Source organism: Carcharodon carcharias, chromosome 8, assembly GCF_017639515.1.
Source record: "Carcharodon carcharias isolate sCarCar2 chromosome 8, sCarCar2.pri, whole genome shotgun sequence".
Classification (NCBI taxonomy): domain Eukaryota; kingdom Metazoa; phylum Chordata; class Chondrichthyes; order Lamniformes; family Lamnidae; genus Carcharodon; species Carcharodon carcharias.
In genome coordinates this window covers 34,210,932-34,230,187 of record NC_054474.1, presented here as the reverse complement: position 1 = coordinate 34,230,187, position 19,256 = coordinate 34,210,932, and the positions used below count along the sequence as shown (strand labels likewise).

At 42.5% G+C, this 19,256-nt stretch overlaps 1 protein-coding gene across 4 annotated transcripts in view; it reads right to left on the bottom strand.

Moving 5' to 3' along the window:
• Positions 1-19,256, bottom strand: part of gabrb2a (gamma-aminobutyric acid type A receptor subunit beta2a) — a 395,193-nt gene that overhangs the window by 144,956 nt on the left and 230,981 nt on the right. For 3 of the 4 annotated variants that reach the window (XM_041193701.1, XM_041193702.1, XM_041193703.1), the window contains exon 4: positions 9,176-9,396. In XM_041193701.1, the coding sequence (XP_041049635.1) occupies positions 9,176-9,396 (221 nt within the window). Of the gene's footprint in view, positions 1-9,175; positions 9,397-12,051; positions 12,061-19,256 lie in introns of those variants that run through there. The other variant, XM_041193704.1, reaches the window with a different exon arrangement.

Genomic DNA, 19,256 nt, shown 5'->3' with positions numbered 1-19,256 from the left:
AAAAAAAAAGATCACTGGTGACTTAAGAGAGACCTTTAAAACTATGGGCTGGATTTTTGTGGAATTGGGAAGGCTCTGCAAACCTTTAAAAATGGCAGGCATGACGCAGGTGCCGAAGTCTTGCTCCTAATTTCCGACAATTCCAATTTTTACCGTTAAGGGAAAGTGGGGTAGACGTGATTCTGACACGCAAGAAACTGAAACATCTGGAGCGCCATTTAAACTCAGTGCTGAGTTCAAACAGACCCCATTTTGGCTCTTCCTAGAGCCTTAACCCACAGCATGGGAGTCAAAAATTGATGGATTAGATGTAAACACTCTTGAAAGGCAGGTAAGGCCTGTATATCTGTCAAAACTGAAGATTTTTTTAAAAGCCCTGTTCTTTGAATATTGAAGGAAACAGGCGAAAACTGTCACTGGGAGTTTTTTTTAAAAACTCTACTCATCCGCTTTGATCAAAAGATCATCTGGTGCAGGTTAGAAACAAAAGTAGCATCCGTTTGTGTAGTTTCAATAGAGCCCTTTCAATAAGGGCTAGTAGAATTCCATTATGAATGCTTGGCTGAGTTTCAAACCCCACAAGTATCTCAGAAGGGATTCTGAGCTAACGGTTTGATTGACAGCATAAAGAGGCAATTAAAGTATTAGCTGTCGTTGGTGTAGGGTTTGAATAGAAGTTTGTTTTTATGAAAGAGCTTTGAATGAGTTTTATCAATTAGACAATTATTTTCATGATCAAGTGTGTAGGAGTGAGACTGCATTTGTGTGGTGGGGGCATGGGGGTATGAGGGGCCACGAGGCTGGGTGGGGAATATGAGATGGCATGGAGATAGCATGGGGGGTTTGAGGAGCCATGGCAGAGGTGGGGGATGAGCGGATGTGAAGGGTAAAAGCTACAGGGCCTAACAGCTACTGAAACAACAGGGATAAAGTTCAGAGAACCAAGTCTTCTAACCAGCCCACTTTGGCACCCTCCCACCCACCCCACTGACCGCCAACGCTGTGCTTCTAGGGTCGGCAGGTCTGCCCCCCCACCACCCCCCCCCCCGAGAAATAAAATTGCATGGAGCGGGGCACTTTTTATAAGGCTGGTCCAGCTCGACAGGAAATTTCCCAATTTGAGCCACCCACCTCGGTAGCCAAAATATAGCACCATGAAAGGGTACATAAGTACATAAGAAATAGGAACAGAAGTAGACCATTTGGCCTCTCCAGCCTAGTCCACCATTCAAAAGATCATGGCTGAAGATCTTGTGTTTCGATTTTCACATTCCCATCTACTTTCGATAACCTTTGATTCCCTTCCCTAACAAGAATCTATCTACCTCTGCCTTAAAAATATTCAATGATCCTGCCTCTACTACCTTCTGAGGCAGAGAATTCCAAAGTCGCACAGCCCCCTGAGAGAAAATAAATTCCCCTCGTCCTGAAAGGGCGACCCCCAATTTTAAAACAGTGCTAATGAAATGCTATCCTTTATTACAAGAGGGATTGAACATGAAAGTAAGGATATTATGCTTCAGTTATACAGGGCATTGGTGAGACTGCACCTTGAATACTATGTGCAGTTTTGGTCTCCTTTAAGGAAGGATGTAAATGCATTGGAGACGGTTCAAAGGAGGTTTACTAGAATGATACCTGGAATAAGTTCTGGACTCACCCACAAGAGGAAACATCCTTTCGACGTCCACCATGTCAAGGCCATTCAGGATCTTGTATACTTCAATCAAATCATCCCTCACTCTTCTAAACTCCAGTGGAAACAAGCCCAGTCTGTCCAACCTTTCCTCATAAGACAACCCACTTATTCCAGGTATCATTCTAGAAAACCTCCTTTGAACCGTCTCCAATGCATTTACATTCTTCCTTAAAGGAGACCAAAACTGCACATAGTATTCAAGGTGCAGTCTCACCAATGCCCTGTATAACTGAAGCATAATATCCTTATTTTTATGTTCAATCCCTCTTGTAATAAAGGATAGCATTTCATTAGCTTTCTTAATTACTTGCTGTACCTGCATACTAACTTTTTGTGACTCATGTACCAGGACACTTAGATCCCTCTGCACCTCAGAATTATGCAGCCGTTCTCCAATTAAGTAATACTCTGCTATTATGTTCTTCCTGTAAAAGTGAACAAATTCACATTTTCCCACATTAAACTCCATTTGCCCACTCCCCAACCTACCTATAACCATCTGCAACCTCCTCATGTTCTCTTCACAACATACTTTCCTACCTATCTTTGTGTCATTTGCAAATTTAGCTACCATGTCTTTACTCCCCTCATCTGGGTCATTGATGTAAATCATAAAAATCTGAGGCCCCAGTACAGACCCCCGTGGGACTCCACTCGTCACATCCTGCCAATCAGAAAAATATCCATTTATGCATACTCTCAGCTTTCTACCAGCCAGCCAATCTTCTTTCAATACTAATATGTTACCCCCTATACCATGCACTTTTAATTTCCATAATAATCTTATTAATGATCGATTCTAGTAACTTCCCCATGACAGGCATCAAGCTAAGTGGCCTACAGTTTTCTGTCTCCCTCCCTTCTTGAATAGGGGTTATATTTCCTACTTTGCGATCTGATGGAACCTTTCCAGAATCTAGTGAATTTTGGAAAATTAACACCAACGCATCAACTACTCATTAGCCACCTCTTTTAAGACCCTAAGTCCATCAGCACCCAGAGACTTGCCAGCCTGCAGCACCATAAATTTACTCAGTACCGTTTCTCTAGTAATTTCAGTTTCACCAAATTCCTTTCGCCTGATTTGCAGCTAGTACTGGAATGTTTTTTCTATCCTCTATAGTGAACACAGAAGCAAAATATTTGTTCATTTCTTCCGCCATTTCCTTATTATCTACTATTAACTCCCCACTGTCATTCTCTAGAGGACGAACACTCATTTTACTTACTCTTTTCCATTTTAAATACCTGTAGAAACTCTTGCTATCCATTTTTACATTTCTAGCTAGTACTCTAATTCCTTTCTCCTGATTAACCTTTTAGTCATTCTCCGCCATTCTTTATATTCTGTCCAATCATCGGTTCTGCCACTCATCTTTGCAGAGTTGTATGCTTTTTCCTTAAGTTTGATGCTTTCCTTAACTTGTTTAGTTAACCACGGATGGTGGTCCTCCCCTTAGAATATTTCTTTATAATAGGAATGTACTTATTCTGAAATATTCCCTTAAATGTCTACCCCTGCTTCTCTATTGATCTATCCTCTAGCTTAGTTTCCCAGTTCACTTCAGCTAGCTCAGCTTTCATCCTCAAATTGTTGCCTGTTTTTAAGTTTAAGATACTAATCTTAGATCTACTCTTCTCCCTTTCAAATTCAGTCATAAGACCATAAGATGTAGGAGCAGAAGTAGGCCATTCGGCCCATGAAGTCTACTGCGCCATTCAATGAGATCATGGCTGATCTGATAATCCTCAACTCCACTTTCTTGCCTTTTCCCCATAACCCTTGATTCCCTTACTTATTAAAAATCTGTCTATCTCAGCAGTAAAAAAATTCCACAGATTGACTACCCTCAGAGAAGAAATTCCTCCTTATCTCTGTTTAAAGTTGGCACCCTCTTACTCTGAGATTATGTCCTCTGGTCCTAGACTCTCTCACAAGGGGAAACAACCTCTCCATATCTACTCTGTCAAGCCCCCTAAGAATCTCTTATGTTTCAATAAGGTCACATCTCATTCTTCTAAAATCCAGTAAGTACAGGCCCAGCCAACTCAACCTTTCTTCATAAGAAAATCCCTCCATCCTGGGGATCAACCTAGTAACCTTCTCTGGACTGCCTCCAATGCCAGTATATCTTTCCTTAGATAAGGGGACCAAAACTGTTCACAGTATTCTAGATGCGGTCTAACTACTGCCTTATATAGTTTTAGCAAGACTTCCCTATTTTTATACTCCATTCCCATTGAAATAAAGGCCAACATTCCATTTGCAAGGATCATCCTCTGCCATTTCCGCCAACTCCAGCGTGATGCCACCACCAAACACATCTTCCCTTCACCCCCCCTATCGGCATTCCATAGGGATCGCTCCCTCCGGGATACCCTGGTCCACTCCTCCATCATCCCCTACTCCTCAACCCCCTCCTATGGCACCACCCCATGCCTACGCAAAACATGCAACACCTGCCCCTTCACTTCCTCTCTCCTCACCGTCCAAGGACCCAAACACTCCTTTCAAGTGAAGCAGCATTTCACTTGCATTTCCCCCAACTTAGTCTACTGCATTCGTTGCTCCCAGTGTGGTCTCCTCTACATTGGAGAGACCAAACGTAAACTGGGCGACCGTTTTGCAGAACATCTGCGGTCTGTCTGCAAGAATGACCCAAACCTCCCTGTCACTTGCCATTTTAACACTCCACCCTGCTCTCTTGCCCACATGTCTGTCCTTGGCTTGCTGCATTGTTCCAGTGAAGCCCAACGCAGACTGGAGGAACAACACCTCATCTTCCGACTAGGGACTTTACGGCCTTCCGGACTGAATATTGAATTCAACAACTTTAGGTCATGAGCTCCCTCCCCCATCCCCACCCCCTTTCTGTTTCCCCCTTCCTTTTTTTTCCAATAAATTATATAGATTTTCCTTTTCCCACCTATTTCCATTATTTAAAAAAAAACACCCCCACTAGAGCTATACCTTGAGTGCCCTACCATCCATTCTTAATTAGCACATTCGTTTAGATAATATCACCAACTTTAACTTTAACACCTATGTGTTCTTCTGTACCATTGTTGTTGACATCTTTTGATGATCTGCTTCTATCACTGCTTGTTTGTCCCTACAACCACACCCCCCCTCCACCTCTCTCTCTCTCTCTCCGCCCCACCCACACACACACCTTAAACCAGCTTATATTTCAACTCTTTCTTGGACTCGAACTCAAGTTCTGTCGAAGGGTCATGAGGACTCGAAACGTCAACTCTTTTCTTCTCCGCCGATGCTGCCAGACCTGCTGAGTTTTTTCAGGTAATTCTGTTTTTGTTTTTGTTTTCCATTTGCCTTACTTATTAACTGCTGAACTTATATGCTAGCTTTTTGGGATTCATGTTGTGAATCCCAAATCTTTCTGGGAATCATATTGTGGTTGCTACGACCTAGGGGTGCCTTTACTCTGAGGTCATTAATTAATCCTGTCACATTGCACAATACCAAGTTCAATATAGCCTACTCTCTGATTGGTTCCAGAACATGCTGCTCTAAGAAACTCTCTTGAAAGCATAACTCCTCTGTTTACTGCCAATCTGATTTTTCCAGTTTATGTGTAGATTAAAATCACTCATGATTATTGCCATCCCTTTATCACAAGCACACAATATTTTCTCTTGAATACTTTGTCCTATACTGTGGCTACTGTTAGGGACCTTTAGACGACTTCCACTAATGACTTTTTCCCCTTTTATTTCTTATCTCCACCCAAATCGATTCTACATCCTGATCTCCTGAACCAAGGTCATCTCTAACTATTGCACCAATGCCCTCTATGATTAACAATGCTACCCCTCCACCTTTACCTAGCTTCCTATTCTTCTTGAACATCATGTACCCTTCAATATTAAGGACCCAATCTTTATCATCCTGCAGCCACGCCTCTGTAATTGCTATCAGATAATATTTGTTTACTTCAATGTGGGCCATCAATTCATTCACTATGTTATCAATGCTAGTGCATTCAGATAGAAAGCCTTCAATTTTGTCTTTCTGTTACCTTTGTAACATCTTTGTAACAACTGTTGATGTATTCTTAGATTTTTTCTCTCTGTCCCTTCCTGCCACTCTCTGACCCTCATTTCTCATATTACTATTTTGCTCTCCTATCTTGACTCTACACCTTAAATTGCCACCTCTACCCAAGCTTGATCCCTCACCCCTCTTGTTTAGTTTAAAGCCTCTCTCACACACACAAACACATACACACACACCACAGATATATTCTTACTTCTACAGAGAGAATGCTTCCCAGTGTGGGAAAAAGCATATCTAGAGATCATCAATATAAAACAGTTACCAAGAAATCCAATAGAGAATTCAGAAGAAACCACTTCATGTAAAGAGTGGAAAGAATGTGGAACTTGCTATCACAGCGTATCCTACGCAAGGTAAATAACAGACAATTTAATGCCAACTTGTGCCAATCTATGAGCAGTTCTGAGCAATGGCTTTAACTCTCATTTAGAATTTGAAAGAGTCTGACTAGCTCCCTTGAAACGCTTTCAGCAGAAGTGACATATAGACTTGTGGGAAGGCAGTGGTGTAGCGGGAATGTCACTGAGGCCCTCTTTTCTTGATGTTACATTTGTGAATGTGTGGCATGAATGTTACTTGCCACTTAGCATTGTTTTCTTTATTTTTTATGGGATGTGGGTTCGCTGGCAAGGCTAGCATTTGTTGCCCATCCCTAATTGCCCTTGAAGTGAGGGAAGTGGTGGGGTAGTAGTATTGTCACTGGACTAGTAACCCAGAGGCCCAAGCTAATGCTCTGGAGACATGATTTCAAATCACACTGGCAGTTGGCTTTCTTCTCCTTAATTAAGGAGGCAGATACTTACATTGAAAGCAGTTCAGAGGAAATTCATTAGGCTGATTTCAAGGATAAAGAGTTGTCTTGTGAGGAAAGGTTGAAAGGACAGATTCGACCTATACTTATTGGGGTTTAGAAGAATGAGAGGTGATCTTAATGAAATAAGATTCTGAGGGGGCTTAACAGGGCAGATGCTGAGAGGGTGATTCCCCTCGTGTGGGAATCTAGAACTTGGAAGCACAGTTTAAACATAAGGGGTCTGCAATTTAAGATGGAGACGAAGAGGAATTTTCTCTTGGTCATTTGTCTTTGGAATTCTCTTCCTCAGAGAGCCGTAAGGGCTGGGTCATTGAATATATTTAAGGCTGAGTTAGACAGATTTTTGATCTATAAGGGAATCAAGGGTTGTGAGGCCAGACAGGAAAGTAGAGTTAAAAGCCACAGTGAGATTGGCTATGATCTTATTGACTGGCGGAACAGACTCAATGGACCAAATGGCCTATTCCTGTTTCTATTTCTTAGGATCACGTAAGTGCCAGGCAATGACCATCTCCAACAGGAGCTAATCTAACCATCTTCCTTTGACATTTAATGGCATTGTCATAACTGAAACCCCCAATGATTCTTGGGAACACTGGGAATTACCATTGACCAGAAGCTGAACTGGACAAGCCATATAAATACTGTGGCTAAAAGAGCAAGTCAGAGGCTGGAATTCTATGGGGAGTAGCTCACCTCCTGTTTACCTAAGGTCTGCCCACCATCTACAAGGTACAAGTCAGGAGTGTGATGGAATACACTCCACTTGCCTGGATGAGCGCAGCTCCAAAAATATTCACGAACTCATCACAATCCAGAACAAAGCAATCTGCTTGACCAGCACACCTTTCATTAACATATACATTCACTCCCTCCAACACTGATATGGAGTGGCAGCAGTGTGTCAGGAAGATATAATAATTTTCATAATGCTATTGGTATTTATTGTAGAGTAATAGTGGGGTCTGTATGTGTGGGACTTAATTGAACTAAAGGCAGCTGGTCTGAAGGCTTTGATGCATCTGAAGATAAGCTAGGTTTGAAATGTTAAGTAGGTAAACACGGGGGAAGTTTTAGAATGTAAGGTGTAAAGACAACATTTACATTTTTAAATAAACCAGACTAGCTTGAATTCAAAAGAGGGAGTGAAATGTTACACTTAGCCAGGAGAAGTAAAGAAACAGTGTGATTATTTTCCCAAAGATTACTGGTAAAATTAGTACTATGATAGATTTTATTATTAGAGAGGTCAAAGTCAAAAGACATAGTGAAACAATTGGAATTTGCATTCAAAGGGGAAAATATGTATAAAGGAGAGAAGGCTGTGTGTAAGGGCAGCAATTCTAAGATCTAACACAAGTATGAAAAGCCTCCAGCATCTAAGGCACAAGCTGCTGTCTACAAGCAACTGAAGCTGAAAAAAACTCACTTTGAATTTGACTGTTCAGGGTATTGTGTGTTACTTTGCCTGGGTCTTTTAAAATCTATATGTCTCACTGCTGCTTTAACAGAGGTGTAACTGGGATTTAGATTAATTAGGGGACTTAGAAGTAACCTTGGTAGTAATTTGTAGGTCCATGTATATGCTCAAAATAATTCCTTCTATTAATAAAGATTTAATTTAGGTTTGTAAGAAATCTATACAACCTGGTGGCCTTCTTTTACTGAATTCAAAGCCCACATCGCGAAGTAAGTACAAATTGAAAATAGTTGTGGAAGCTGCTTCAAGTTTCCCACTGGGATTTGGGCAGCTTGACACTTACCATCTGCCTGCCATAACAAGTGTGTATCAAATAAAAAACGCTCAGCAGCAACTCACCAAGCCTCCTTTGACAATACCTTTCAAACCCGTGACCTCTACCACCTAGAAAGGCAGGGAAGCAGACTCATGGGAACACCGATACCTGCAAGTTCATCTCCAAGCCACATACCATCCCCTCTTAGAAGTATATCACTGTTCTTTCACTGTTGTAGGATCAAAACTCACTTTCTAACAGTACTGTGAGTATACTTGCACCAGATGGAGGGCAGCAGTTCAAAACATTGACTCACCATGACCTTATCAAGGATAATTCAGGATGGGCAGTAAATGTTGGCTGACCCCCTTATTCCATAAAAAAAGATTTATATCACATCAGACTAATGTAAATTCTGGCCTCAGGTTCCTGGATGAAATATTACTGTTCAGGAGCAACACATCCCCTTAGGATTTGAATTGATCAGAGCTAGAAATTACTTGAATACACTGATGTTATTTTACAAAGAGCTCCATGAAAAATATTCGCCAGCGTGAAGTTCTAAAACAGTTTTAAATAATGTGTCCACTTCTGAAGATTTAGGATATGTTGGAATGCAGAAGTAAATTCCAACTCAAGTATAGATGATGCAGGCTTCACTCATTACCTGTTAATTGTCATAAAGTCTAATATCCTCACTGTAGTTCTCATCACATGCCATGAAAATTCCATATTTACAGATGCCAGATGTTTATGCAGAAGACCATTTAGGACTAGAACTAAATTTGAAAAATAAAATAAGATTTCAATGCTACTTGGCTTTATAAAATGGAAAAACAGGTACTAACCTGAGACCATATAAAACCGTGCCATCTGGGTGCAAACGTATCATTCGATTCTTTACAGTGACACCATGCACAAAAGACTTTTTATCATTTAGAAAATATGTGTCAGGAACCCAAAGCTGATCAGCCACTCTGTTATCCAACGTGAGATTCAAAGGTATTTCTGAATAGGATAGTCGTTTGTCTCGCCAAGCCTGTTGGAAGTACATCGTCAAAGTGTAATCCTAAAAGAAGTAAATCGAAAGAAATTATGTTTTAGTTGAAAGTACCAAAATCTTTTTTATTGGACTCGAACATTTATTTTTTTAAAATAATCAAGGAATATCCATGTTATTTACGTACACTAAACTACCCACTACATGCTTTTAGTTTATTTTGGTTAAAGTATAAATGTTGCGGAAAATATTCTATGCTACATGATAAAAGTGGGGTCAGCCACTAGTAGAACAATTTAGATTCACAAAGTAACATAAGAATAATTCTTCATCGTTAAAGGGTATGCCTGTTCCATGAAATAAATGTTCATGTCACCGGACTAGTAATCCAAAGGCCCAGTCTAATGCTCTGAGGTCATGGTTCGAATCCCACCATGACAGCTGGTGAAATTTAAATTCAGTTAATAAATCTGGAATTAAAAAACTAGTCTTGGTAATAGTGATCATGAGACCATTGTCCACCGTCGTAAAAATGCATCTGACTCACGAATGCCCTTGAGGAAAGGAAATCCACTGTCCTCAGATGGCCTGGCCTCCTGTAGCAATGTGGTTGGCCTTAACTGCCATTTGCCAGCAAGCCACTCAGTTGCACTGAACCACCACAAAGCTTACAAAAAGGCATGAAAAGGAGGGACCACCTAGCATTGACCTAGGCAACGGAAACCACGGTAAACACAGCCCTGGCGACCCTGCAAAGTCCTCCTTACGAACATCTGGGGCTTGTGATAAAACTGGGACAGCTGTCTCAAAGATTAGTCAAGCAACAGCCTGACATAGTCATATTCACTGAATCATACCTTATGGACAATGTCCCAGACACTACTATCGTCATCTCTACTATCACCAAAGGTGACGGCACAGTGTTATGCAGTTGGGAAGGAGTTGCCCTGGGAGTTCTCAACATTGGCTCTGGGCTCCATGAAGTCTCATGGCATCAGGTCAAACATGGGCAAAGAAACCTCCTGCTGGTTACCACCCACCCCCACCCATCCCCAGCATCACAGATGCCAGTCTTCAGCCAATTTGATTCACTCCATGTGACATCAAGAAACTGCTGAAGGCACTGGATACAGCAAGGGCTATGGGCCCTGACAACATAAGGCAATAGTACTGAAGATTGGCTGCACTTCTAGCCAAGCTCTTCCAGTACAGCTACAACACTAGCATCTACAAAGAAATGCAGAAAATTGCCCAGCTATACCCTGTCCACAAAACGCACGACAAATCCAACCCGGCCAATTACCGCACCATCAGTCTGCTCTTGATCATCAGTAAAGTGGTGGAAGGGCTTGTCGACAATGCAATCAAGCGGCACTTACTCAACAATCACCTTTTCATTGATGCTCAGTTTGGGTTCCACCAGGGCCACTCAGCTTCAGACCTCAGTACAGCATTAGTCCAAACATGGACAAAACAGCTGAACTCAAGAGGTAAGATAAGAGTGATTGCCCTTGACATCAAGGCAACATTTGACTGAGTGCAGCATCAAGGAGCCCTAGGAAAACTGGAGTCAATGGGACACAGAGGGAAATCTCTCCACTGGTTGGAGTTATACCTAGCACAAAGGATGATGGCTGTGGCTCTTGGAGGTCAATCATAGTCCCAGGACATCACTACAGGAGTTCCTCAGGTAGTGTCCTAGGCCCAATCATCTTCAGCTGCTGCATCAATGACCTTCCCTCCATCATAAGGCCAAAAGTATGGATGTCCACTGATGATTGCACAATGTTCAGCACCATTCACAACTCCTCAGATACTGAACCAGTGGGTACCTATATGCAGCAAGACCTGGAGAACAATAAGGCCTGGGCTAATAAGCGGCAAGTAACAGTCGTGCCACACAAGTGGGAACAGGGTTGGCTCTCCTGCATACCAATTCTGATATTTGAATTTACTAGATGCCATTTCCAAAGGATGCCTATGTGAACTGGGCATACAGCATTGATAGAACATAAGAATGTAAGAAATAACAGCAAGGATATGCTATATGGTCCCTTGAGCCTTCTCTGTCATTTAATAAGGTAATGGCTATTCTTTGACCTCAACTCCACTTTCCCACTCTACCCTCTGAAAACATCAGCAGTGCAGTAACTGGTTTTGGGTTTTATAGAATCATAGAATGGTTTCAGCACAGAAGGAGGCCATTCAATTCAGCCTGCCATGCCTGAATCAGCACTCTGCTGACTGAGGTTAGTGCCACTTGCCCACCCTTTTACCCTAGCCCTGGAATTCTTTTCTATTTGGATAATTATCCAATTTTCTTTTGAAAGCCATGATGGAATCTGCCTCCAGCAGACTCCCAGGCAGCGTATTGCATACTGTAACCACTTGCTGTGGCAAAAGAACTGAAGGTGACATTCACCTTAAATTGATTCTTGACCCTTACACCAATGGGAATAGTTTCTACCAGACTACTCTGTGTAGACTCCTCATGATTTTGAATACCTGTACCAAATCTCCTCTCCAACTTTCCTTCTCTAAGGGTAACAGCCCCTGCTTATCCAATCTATCCAGGTAACTGAAATCCCTCATCCCTGGAACTATTCTTGTAAATCTTTTCTGCACTCTCTCTAATGCCTTCACATCCTTTAAGTTTGGTGTCCAGAATTGATCATAATACTCTGGTTGAGGCAGAACCAGTGCTTTATAAATATTTGCCATAACCTCTTTGCTTTTGTACCCTTATGTCAGTTTTTTAAGCCCAAGATCCCATTTGCCTTATTAACTACTGTCTCAACAAGCCCTGCCACCTTCAATGATTTGTGCAAATATACTCCCAGTTTATGCTATTCCTATACCCGCTTTAGAATTGTATGCTTTATTTTATATTGTCTCTCCTCATTCTTCCGACCAAAATGTATCACTACACAATTCTCTGCATTAAATTTCACCTGCCACGTGTCCACCCAACCCACCACGTTATGTCCGCTTGAAGCTTATCACTGTCCTCCTTAGTGTTCACATTGCTTCCAAGTTTTGTGTCATCTGCAAATTTTGAAACGGTGATCTGACACCAAGTCTAGATCATTAATATAGATCAAGAAAAGCAATGATCCTAGTACAGACCCTGGGTCACCCCGCCGTATATCTTCCTCCAGACCAAAAAATAACCACTCGCAACGACTCTTTGAGCTGAATTTTCTGTTGGGCGGATGCCTGACCTGTTCGGGCGTGAAATCATACAAGATGGCATCGGTCAAGTGTCCTGATGTCAGCCCATGCTCACGCGATACTTCGCTCGGTGGGTGCCCACAAAAGTCGGAAGCATTAAGAGGGAAATAAGCCCATTAACGGTGCAATTATCTGCTATTTTTCATAGCCTGTCCAACCTTACGGTTGGCTGACAGTTGAATCGGCCAGACAGCCTTTACTTGTTTCATCAAACCTCATCCAAGAGCAGGATGAAGTTTCCATTATTAAATAAAACAAAAATAAAAATCAGTGGACAGCATTTTTATTATCTATATGTTTATGTGCTTGATTGTGATGCTTGGACATTTTTTCCTGATTTTTGAAACTTTATTTCATGGCTTTTGGGTCTGAAGCTCCCTGAGGCAGCTCTCTGCATTCAGGGAGCTTCCTCTCAGTGCTCGCCTGCACCTGCATTGATGTCATTGCCAGCCCTCCTACTGCCCACACCCCAGCAGCAGCAAGCTTTTCAGCACGTGCTTCACGTTGGTTGGCCTTTAATTGGCTGGCCAGCCAGCAGAAAATTGCGGTCGGGAGCCAGTATAGTTGGTGGTCCGTTTCCCAGTTGATCCTGGGCCCATCAATTGCGCCCGCCCGCCAAGCTGAAAATTCAGACCTTTGTTTCTTGTTACTTAGCCAACTTTGTATTCATGTTGCCACTGTCCCTTTAATTCCATGGGCTTTAATTTTGCTGACAAGCATAGCACTTTCTCAAATGCCTTTGGATGTCTATTTACACCACTGCAATTGCATCACCCTCATCAACCCTCTCTGTTACCTCAGCAAAAAACTCAATCAATTTAGGTAAACATGATTTGAACACACACAAATAAATTGAATCAGGGTTTTGTTAGTAATTTGTTAGTGATTTTGTTTTCTCTGCTTGTATTTATATTCTCAGTCTTTGGGCTAAATATTCACAATTATTTTGCTTCCATCATTATAATTGTCACCAAATGATTCACTAATGGGAAACACCCTATCTGGATGTTGGAAGTAGAAGATGAAATACTCTGGCAGATAATTTAGGCAGGGGTCCATATTTTAAAAGGATACTGGCACAGCAGACCCAATGACATCATGAAGATATCCAAATGCCTAATTAATTGTAATACGAACATACAAAATAGGAGCAGAAGTAGGCCATTTAGCTGCTCAAGCCTGCTCCGCCATTCAATAAGATCATGGCTGATCTGTTTGTGTTTCGAGTGCCACATTCCCACCTACCCCCAGTAACCTTGATTCCCTTGCCTAACAAGAATCTATCCACCTCTGCCTTAAAAATATTCAGTGGCCCGGCCTCCACCGCCTTCTGAGGCAGTGAATTCCAAAGTCACACAAGCCTCAGAAAAAAAAATTCTCTTCATCTCTGTCCTGTAAGGGTGATCCCTTATTTTAAAAGAGTGCCCCCAAGTTCTGGGCTCACCCCCAAGTTCTGGACTTACCCACAAGGGGAAACATCCTTTCAACATCCACCTTGTCAAGACCATTCAGGATCTTATATACTTCAATCAAGCCACCCCTCACTCTTCTAAACTCCAGTGAAACAAGCCTGGCCTGTCTAACCTATCCTCAGAGGACAACCTGCTTATCCCAGGTATCAATTTAGTAAAATAAAAGCAAAATACTGTAGATGCTGGAACTCTGAAATAAAAGCAGAAAATGCTGGAAAAACTCAGCAGGTCTGACAGCATCTGTGGAGAGAGAAACAGTAATGTTTCGAGTCTGCATAACCCTTCTTCAGAGCTGATCAATCTAGTAAACCTCTGAACTGCTTCCAATGCATTTACATTCTTCTGAATGGTCTACTTCTGCTCCTATCTCGTATGTTTGTATTACGATTAATCAGGCACTTGGATATCTTCATGATGTCATTGGGTCTGCTGTGCTAGTAATGTTGGATGCATCCTCAAAAGCATTTTAATCATAGTGCATAATGCCTTCAAAGGAATTATGTGAAAGAAGATACGCCAGGGTATTCAACAGCCAGTGTACCCTGATTGGCAATACCACATTTAAATGTCAAAAAAAGTATCTACAGGCTCTGCTAAGTCTATCTGGTAATGATCATAAGCAACTGTCTTCTCAAGGACTAGGTCAGCAAAGATCCAGATGCAGAGGCGAGATGTCTGCTGTAAGAACACCTGCAGCTACCACGTAGCCTATGCTAGCAAAACCAGTGACATCAATGGTGAGCTGTGGAGTAGGACAAAGCTAGAATACTTAGTAAACACCAATAGAAGATCTCTATTAAGGCAGAGGAAATGGTAGATGCAATGGATGGGATGAAAACTGATAGGATTTACTGGAAAAGCTGGATATGAGTAAATAACGCCATGTGCGAGTGGCTTGCATCTCAGTTTTCCAAGGAAAGTGGAGGTGGTGATAGCAGAAGGGCTTGCCATAATCTTCCAACCTTCCTGAGATATGAGAGAGTTGCCAGAAAGTGGCAAATGTTTAAAAAACGTTGTAAGGGCATTCCTAATTCCTACACGTTGGTCAGTTTAACATCACTAATGCATAAGATTTTAGAAACAACATTCAGGGGTGAAAAAAAAAACAGGCATTTAAGAGGTTTGAGTTAATTAAGGAATGCCAGCACAGATTTATGAAAAGGCAGGTCATGTTTGGCTAATCTGATTGATTTTTTTTAATAAGTAACAGAGAAGGTTCACAAACGGAATGCAATGGATGTGATCTAAATAGATTTTAAGAAAGCTTTTGACCATATAGCACATAAAAGGCAAGTTAGACAAAATTGAGGCTCGTGAAATAGGCAAGTCAATGTCAGCTTGGATAAATGAGTGGGTGGGTCCTGAATTTCACTGTCACCAGCCTGCACTGTCATTCCCCCATCTTGGGTTTCTTTTTTCCCTTCATTTTTGCGGTTACTTCTTCATCGGGGAGGTGATGGCATATTGGTATTGTCACTGGACTATTAATTCAGAGGCCTGGGTACAAATCCTGCCAAGGCAGATGGTGGAATTTGAATTCAATAAAAATCACAAACTAATCAAGCAATAGCTTGACACAGCCATCCTTATTGAATCATACCTTACAGATAATGTCCCAGGCACCACCATCACCATCACCTGGGTATGTCCTGTCCCACTGGCAGTGGTATACAGTCGGGAGGGAGTTGACCTGGGAGTCCTCAACATTAACTCCGGATCCGGTGAAGTCTCATGGCATCAGGTCAAATATGGGCAATCCTGCTGATTAGCACGTACCACCCTCCCTCAGTTGATGAATCAGTGCTCCTCCATGCTGAACATCATTTGGAGGAAGCACTGAGGCTGGCAAGAATGCAGAATGTACTCTGAGCGAGGGATTTCAATGTCCATCACCGAGTGTGTCTCGGTAGCACCACTATTGACCGAGCTGGCCGAGTCCTAAATGACATAGCTGCTAGACTGGGTCTGCAGTTTGTGATGAGGGAACCAACAAGAAGGAAAAGCATACTTGACCTCATCCTCACCAACCTGCCTGCTGCAGATGCATCTGTCTATGACAGTATCGGTAGGAGTGACCATCGCATCGTCATTGTGGAGATGAAGTCCCGCCTTCATATTGAGGATACCTTCCATCATGTTGTGTGGCACTACCACCATGCTAAATGGTTTCAAACAGATCTAGCAACTCAAGACTGGGCATCTATTGCTGTGGGCCATCAGCAACAGCTCAAACACTCGAACACAATCTGTAACCTCATGGCCGGCATATCCCCTACTCTACCATTACCATCAAGCCAGGAGATCAACCCTGGTTCAATGTAGAGTGTAGGAGGGTATGCCAGGACCAGCACCAAGCATACCTAAAAATGAGCTGTCAACCTGCTGAAGCTATAAAACGGGACTAACTGCGTGTCAAACAGCATAAGCAGCATGTGATAGACAGAGCTAAGCGATCCCACAACCAATGGATCAGATCTAAGCTCTGCAACCCAGCCACATCCTTTCGTAAATGGTGGTGGACAATTAAACAGTTCACTGGAGGAGGTGAATCCACAAATATCCCCATCCTCAATGATGGAGGAACCCAGCACAGTAGTGTGAAAGATAAGGCTGAAGCATTCGCAAAAATCTTTAGCCAGAAGTGCCGAGTGGATGATCCATCTCAGCCTCCTCCGGAGGTCCCCAGCATCACAAATGCCAGTATCCAGCCAATTCAATTCACTCCACGTGATATCAAGAAATGGCTGAAGGCACTAGATACTGCAAAGCTATGGGCCCTGACAATATTCCGACAACAGTACCAAAGACTTGTGCTCCAGAACTTGCTGCGCCCCTAGCCGAGCTGTTCCAGTACAGCTACAACAATGGGATCTATCCGGTATGTGGAAAATTGTCCGAGTATGTCCTGTACACAAAAAGCAGGACAAATTCAAACCGGCCAATTACCATCCCATAAGTCCACTCTCGATCATCAGTAAAGTAATGGAAGGGATCATCAACACTGCTGTTAAGCGGCATTTGCTTAGCAATAACCTGCTCACTTGATGCCCAGTTTGGGTTCCGCTGGGCCACTCAGCTCCTGACCTCATTACAGCCTTGATTAAAACATGGACAAAAGAGCTGAACACCCCAGGTGAGGCAGCATTTGACCGAGTGTGGCATCAAGGAACCCTAGCAAAACTGGAGTCAATGAGAATCAGAGGGAAACTCTCCACTGGTTGGAGTCATACCGAGCACAAAGGAAGATTGTTGTAGTTGTTGAAGATCAGTCATCTCAGCTCCAGGACATCATTGCAGGAGTTCCTCAGGGTAGTATCCTAGGGCCAACCATCTTCAAGTGCTTCATCAATGACTTTCCTTCCATCATAACGTCAGAAGTGGGGATGGTCGCTGATGATTGCACAATGTTCAGCACCATTCACGATTCCTCAGATACTGAGGCAGCCCATGTCCAAATGCAGCAAGACCTGGACAATATCCAGGCTTGAGCTGACAAGTGGCAAGTAACATTCGCGCCACATAAGTGTCAGGCAATGACTATCTCCAACAAGAGAGAATCCAACCACCGGCCCTTGATGTTCAATTGCATTACCATCACTGAATCCCCCACTATCAATATCTTGGGGGTTACCATTGACCAGACACTGAACTGGACTAGGCATATCAATACTATGGCAGGTCAGACACTAGGAATCGTGTGACAAGTAACTCACCTCCCGACTCCCCAAAGCCTGTCCACCATCTACACAAGTCAGGAATGTGACGGAATACTCCCCACTTGCCTGGATGAGTGCAACTCCTACAATACTGAAGGAATTGGACACCGTCCAAGACAAAGCAGTCCATTTGATTGGCATCACATCCACAAACATTCACTCCCTCCACTATCGATGCACAGTAGCAGCAGTGTGTACCATCTGCACGATGCACTGCAAGAATTCAGCAAGGCTCCTTGGACAGCACCTTCCAAACGCACAACCACTACCACCTAGAAGGACAAGTGCAGCAGATAGATGGGAACACCACCACCTGGAAGTTCTCCTCCAAATCACTCACCATCCTGACTTGGAAATATATCGGCGTTCCTTCACTGTCACTGGGTTAAAATCCTGGAACTCCCTTCCTAACAGCACCGTGGGTGTATCTACACCATATGGACTGCAGCAGTTCAAGAAAGCAGCTCACCACCACCTTCTCAAGGGCAACAAGGTATGGGCAATAAATACTGGCCCAGACAGCAAAGCCTACATCCTGTGAATGTGTAAAAAAAAAAAATCCATTCCTTTTTAGCCTTGGTAAAAGCTGTAGAAGAACTGAGATACCTTCCCCGCTTTTCCAAATGTTTTTTGAAAATTTCCTCCTTATTCTGATAATCTTTAATTTTCTGTTCCCACCTCAAGTGTATTCCCTGTGCCCATGAAGTTTGCATTTGAAGCAATGTTAATGAAAATTGGTTACAAATAACATATTTGAATCTGTTTACAATACACCTCAAAGCTTTTTATTTTTAAATGTTCCAATAGTAGAAACTCTAGGTTGATGAATTCTTGACACTGACTATCTTCTCGGGGTGAGGCTTTCAAAGTGAAGGCCTGAGTGTTAACAATGGAAGAAAAAAAAATAGCTTGCAGTGACATGATGTGGAAATGTTCTACATTGGAGATACCAAATATGGGTGGCTGATTAGTTTGTGGAACACGTCTATTCAGTTCACAAGTGTGTCGCTGAGCTTCTAGTTGCCTGCCACGTTAATTCTCCATATTGCTCTCACTCTGACCTTTCTGTCCTTAGCCTGCTAGTGTTCCAATGAAATTTAACACAAACTCGAAGAACTGCTCCTCAATCTTTCAACTGGGCATTTGACAGCCTTCTCGACTCAACATTCAGTTCAACAATATGAGATCATATCTTCGGCCACCATTTTGTTTTGTGTTAATTTGTTGGTTTGCTTTTTTTTTCATTTTTCCCTCATTTCCTTTACTTGTGTTCAGATTCACACCTCCTTTAGCCATATATTTTGTGGAAAGGTTGATCAGATTGGGCCTACACACATTAGAGCTTAGAAGAATGAGGGGTGATCTTATTGAAACATCTAACAGGCTGAGACGACTTGACAAGTTGGATGCTGAGAGGATGTTTCCCCTTGCGGGCAAGTTTAGAACTAGGGACACAGTTTAAAAAATTAGCAGTCTCCCATTTAAGACTGAGAGGAGGAGAAATTCTTCT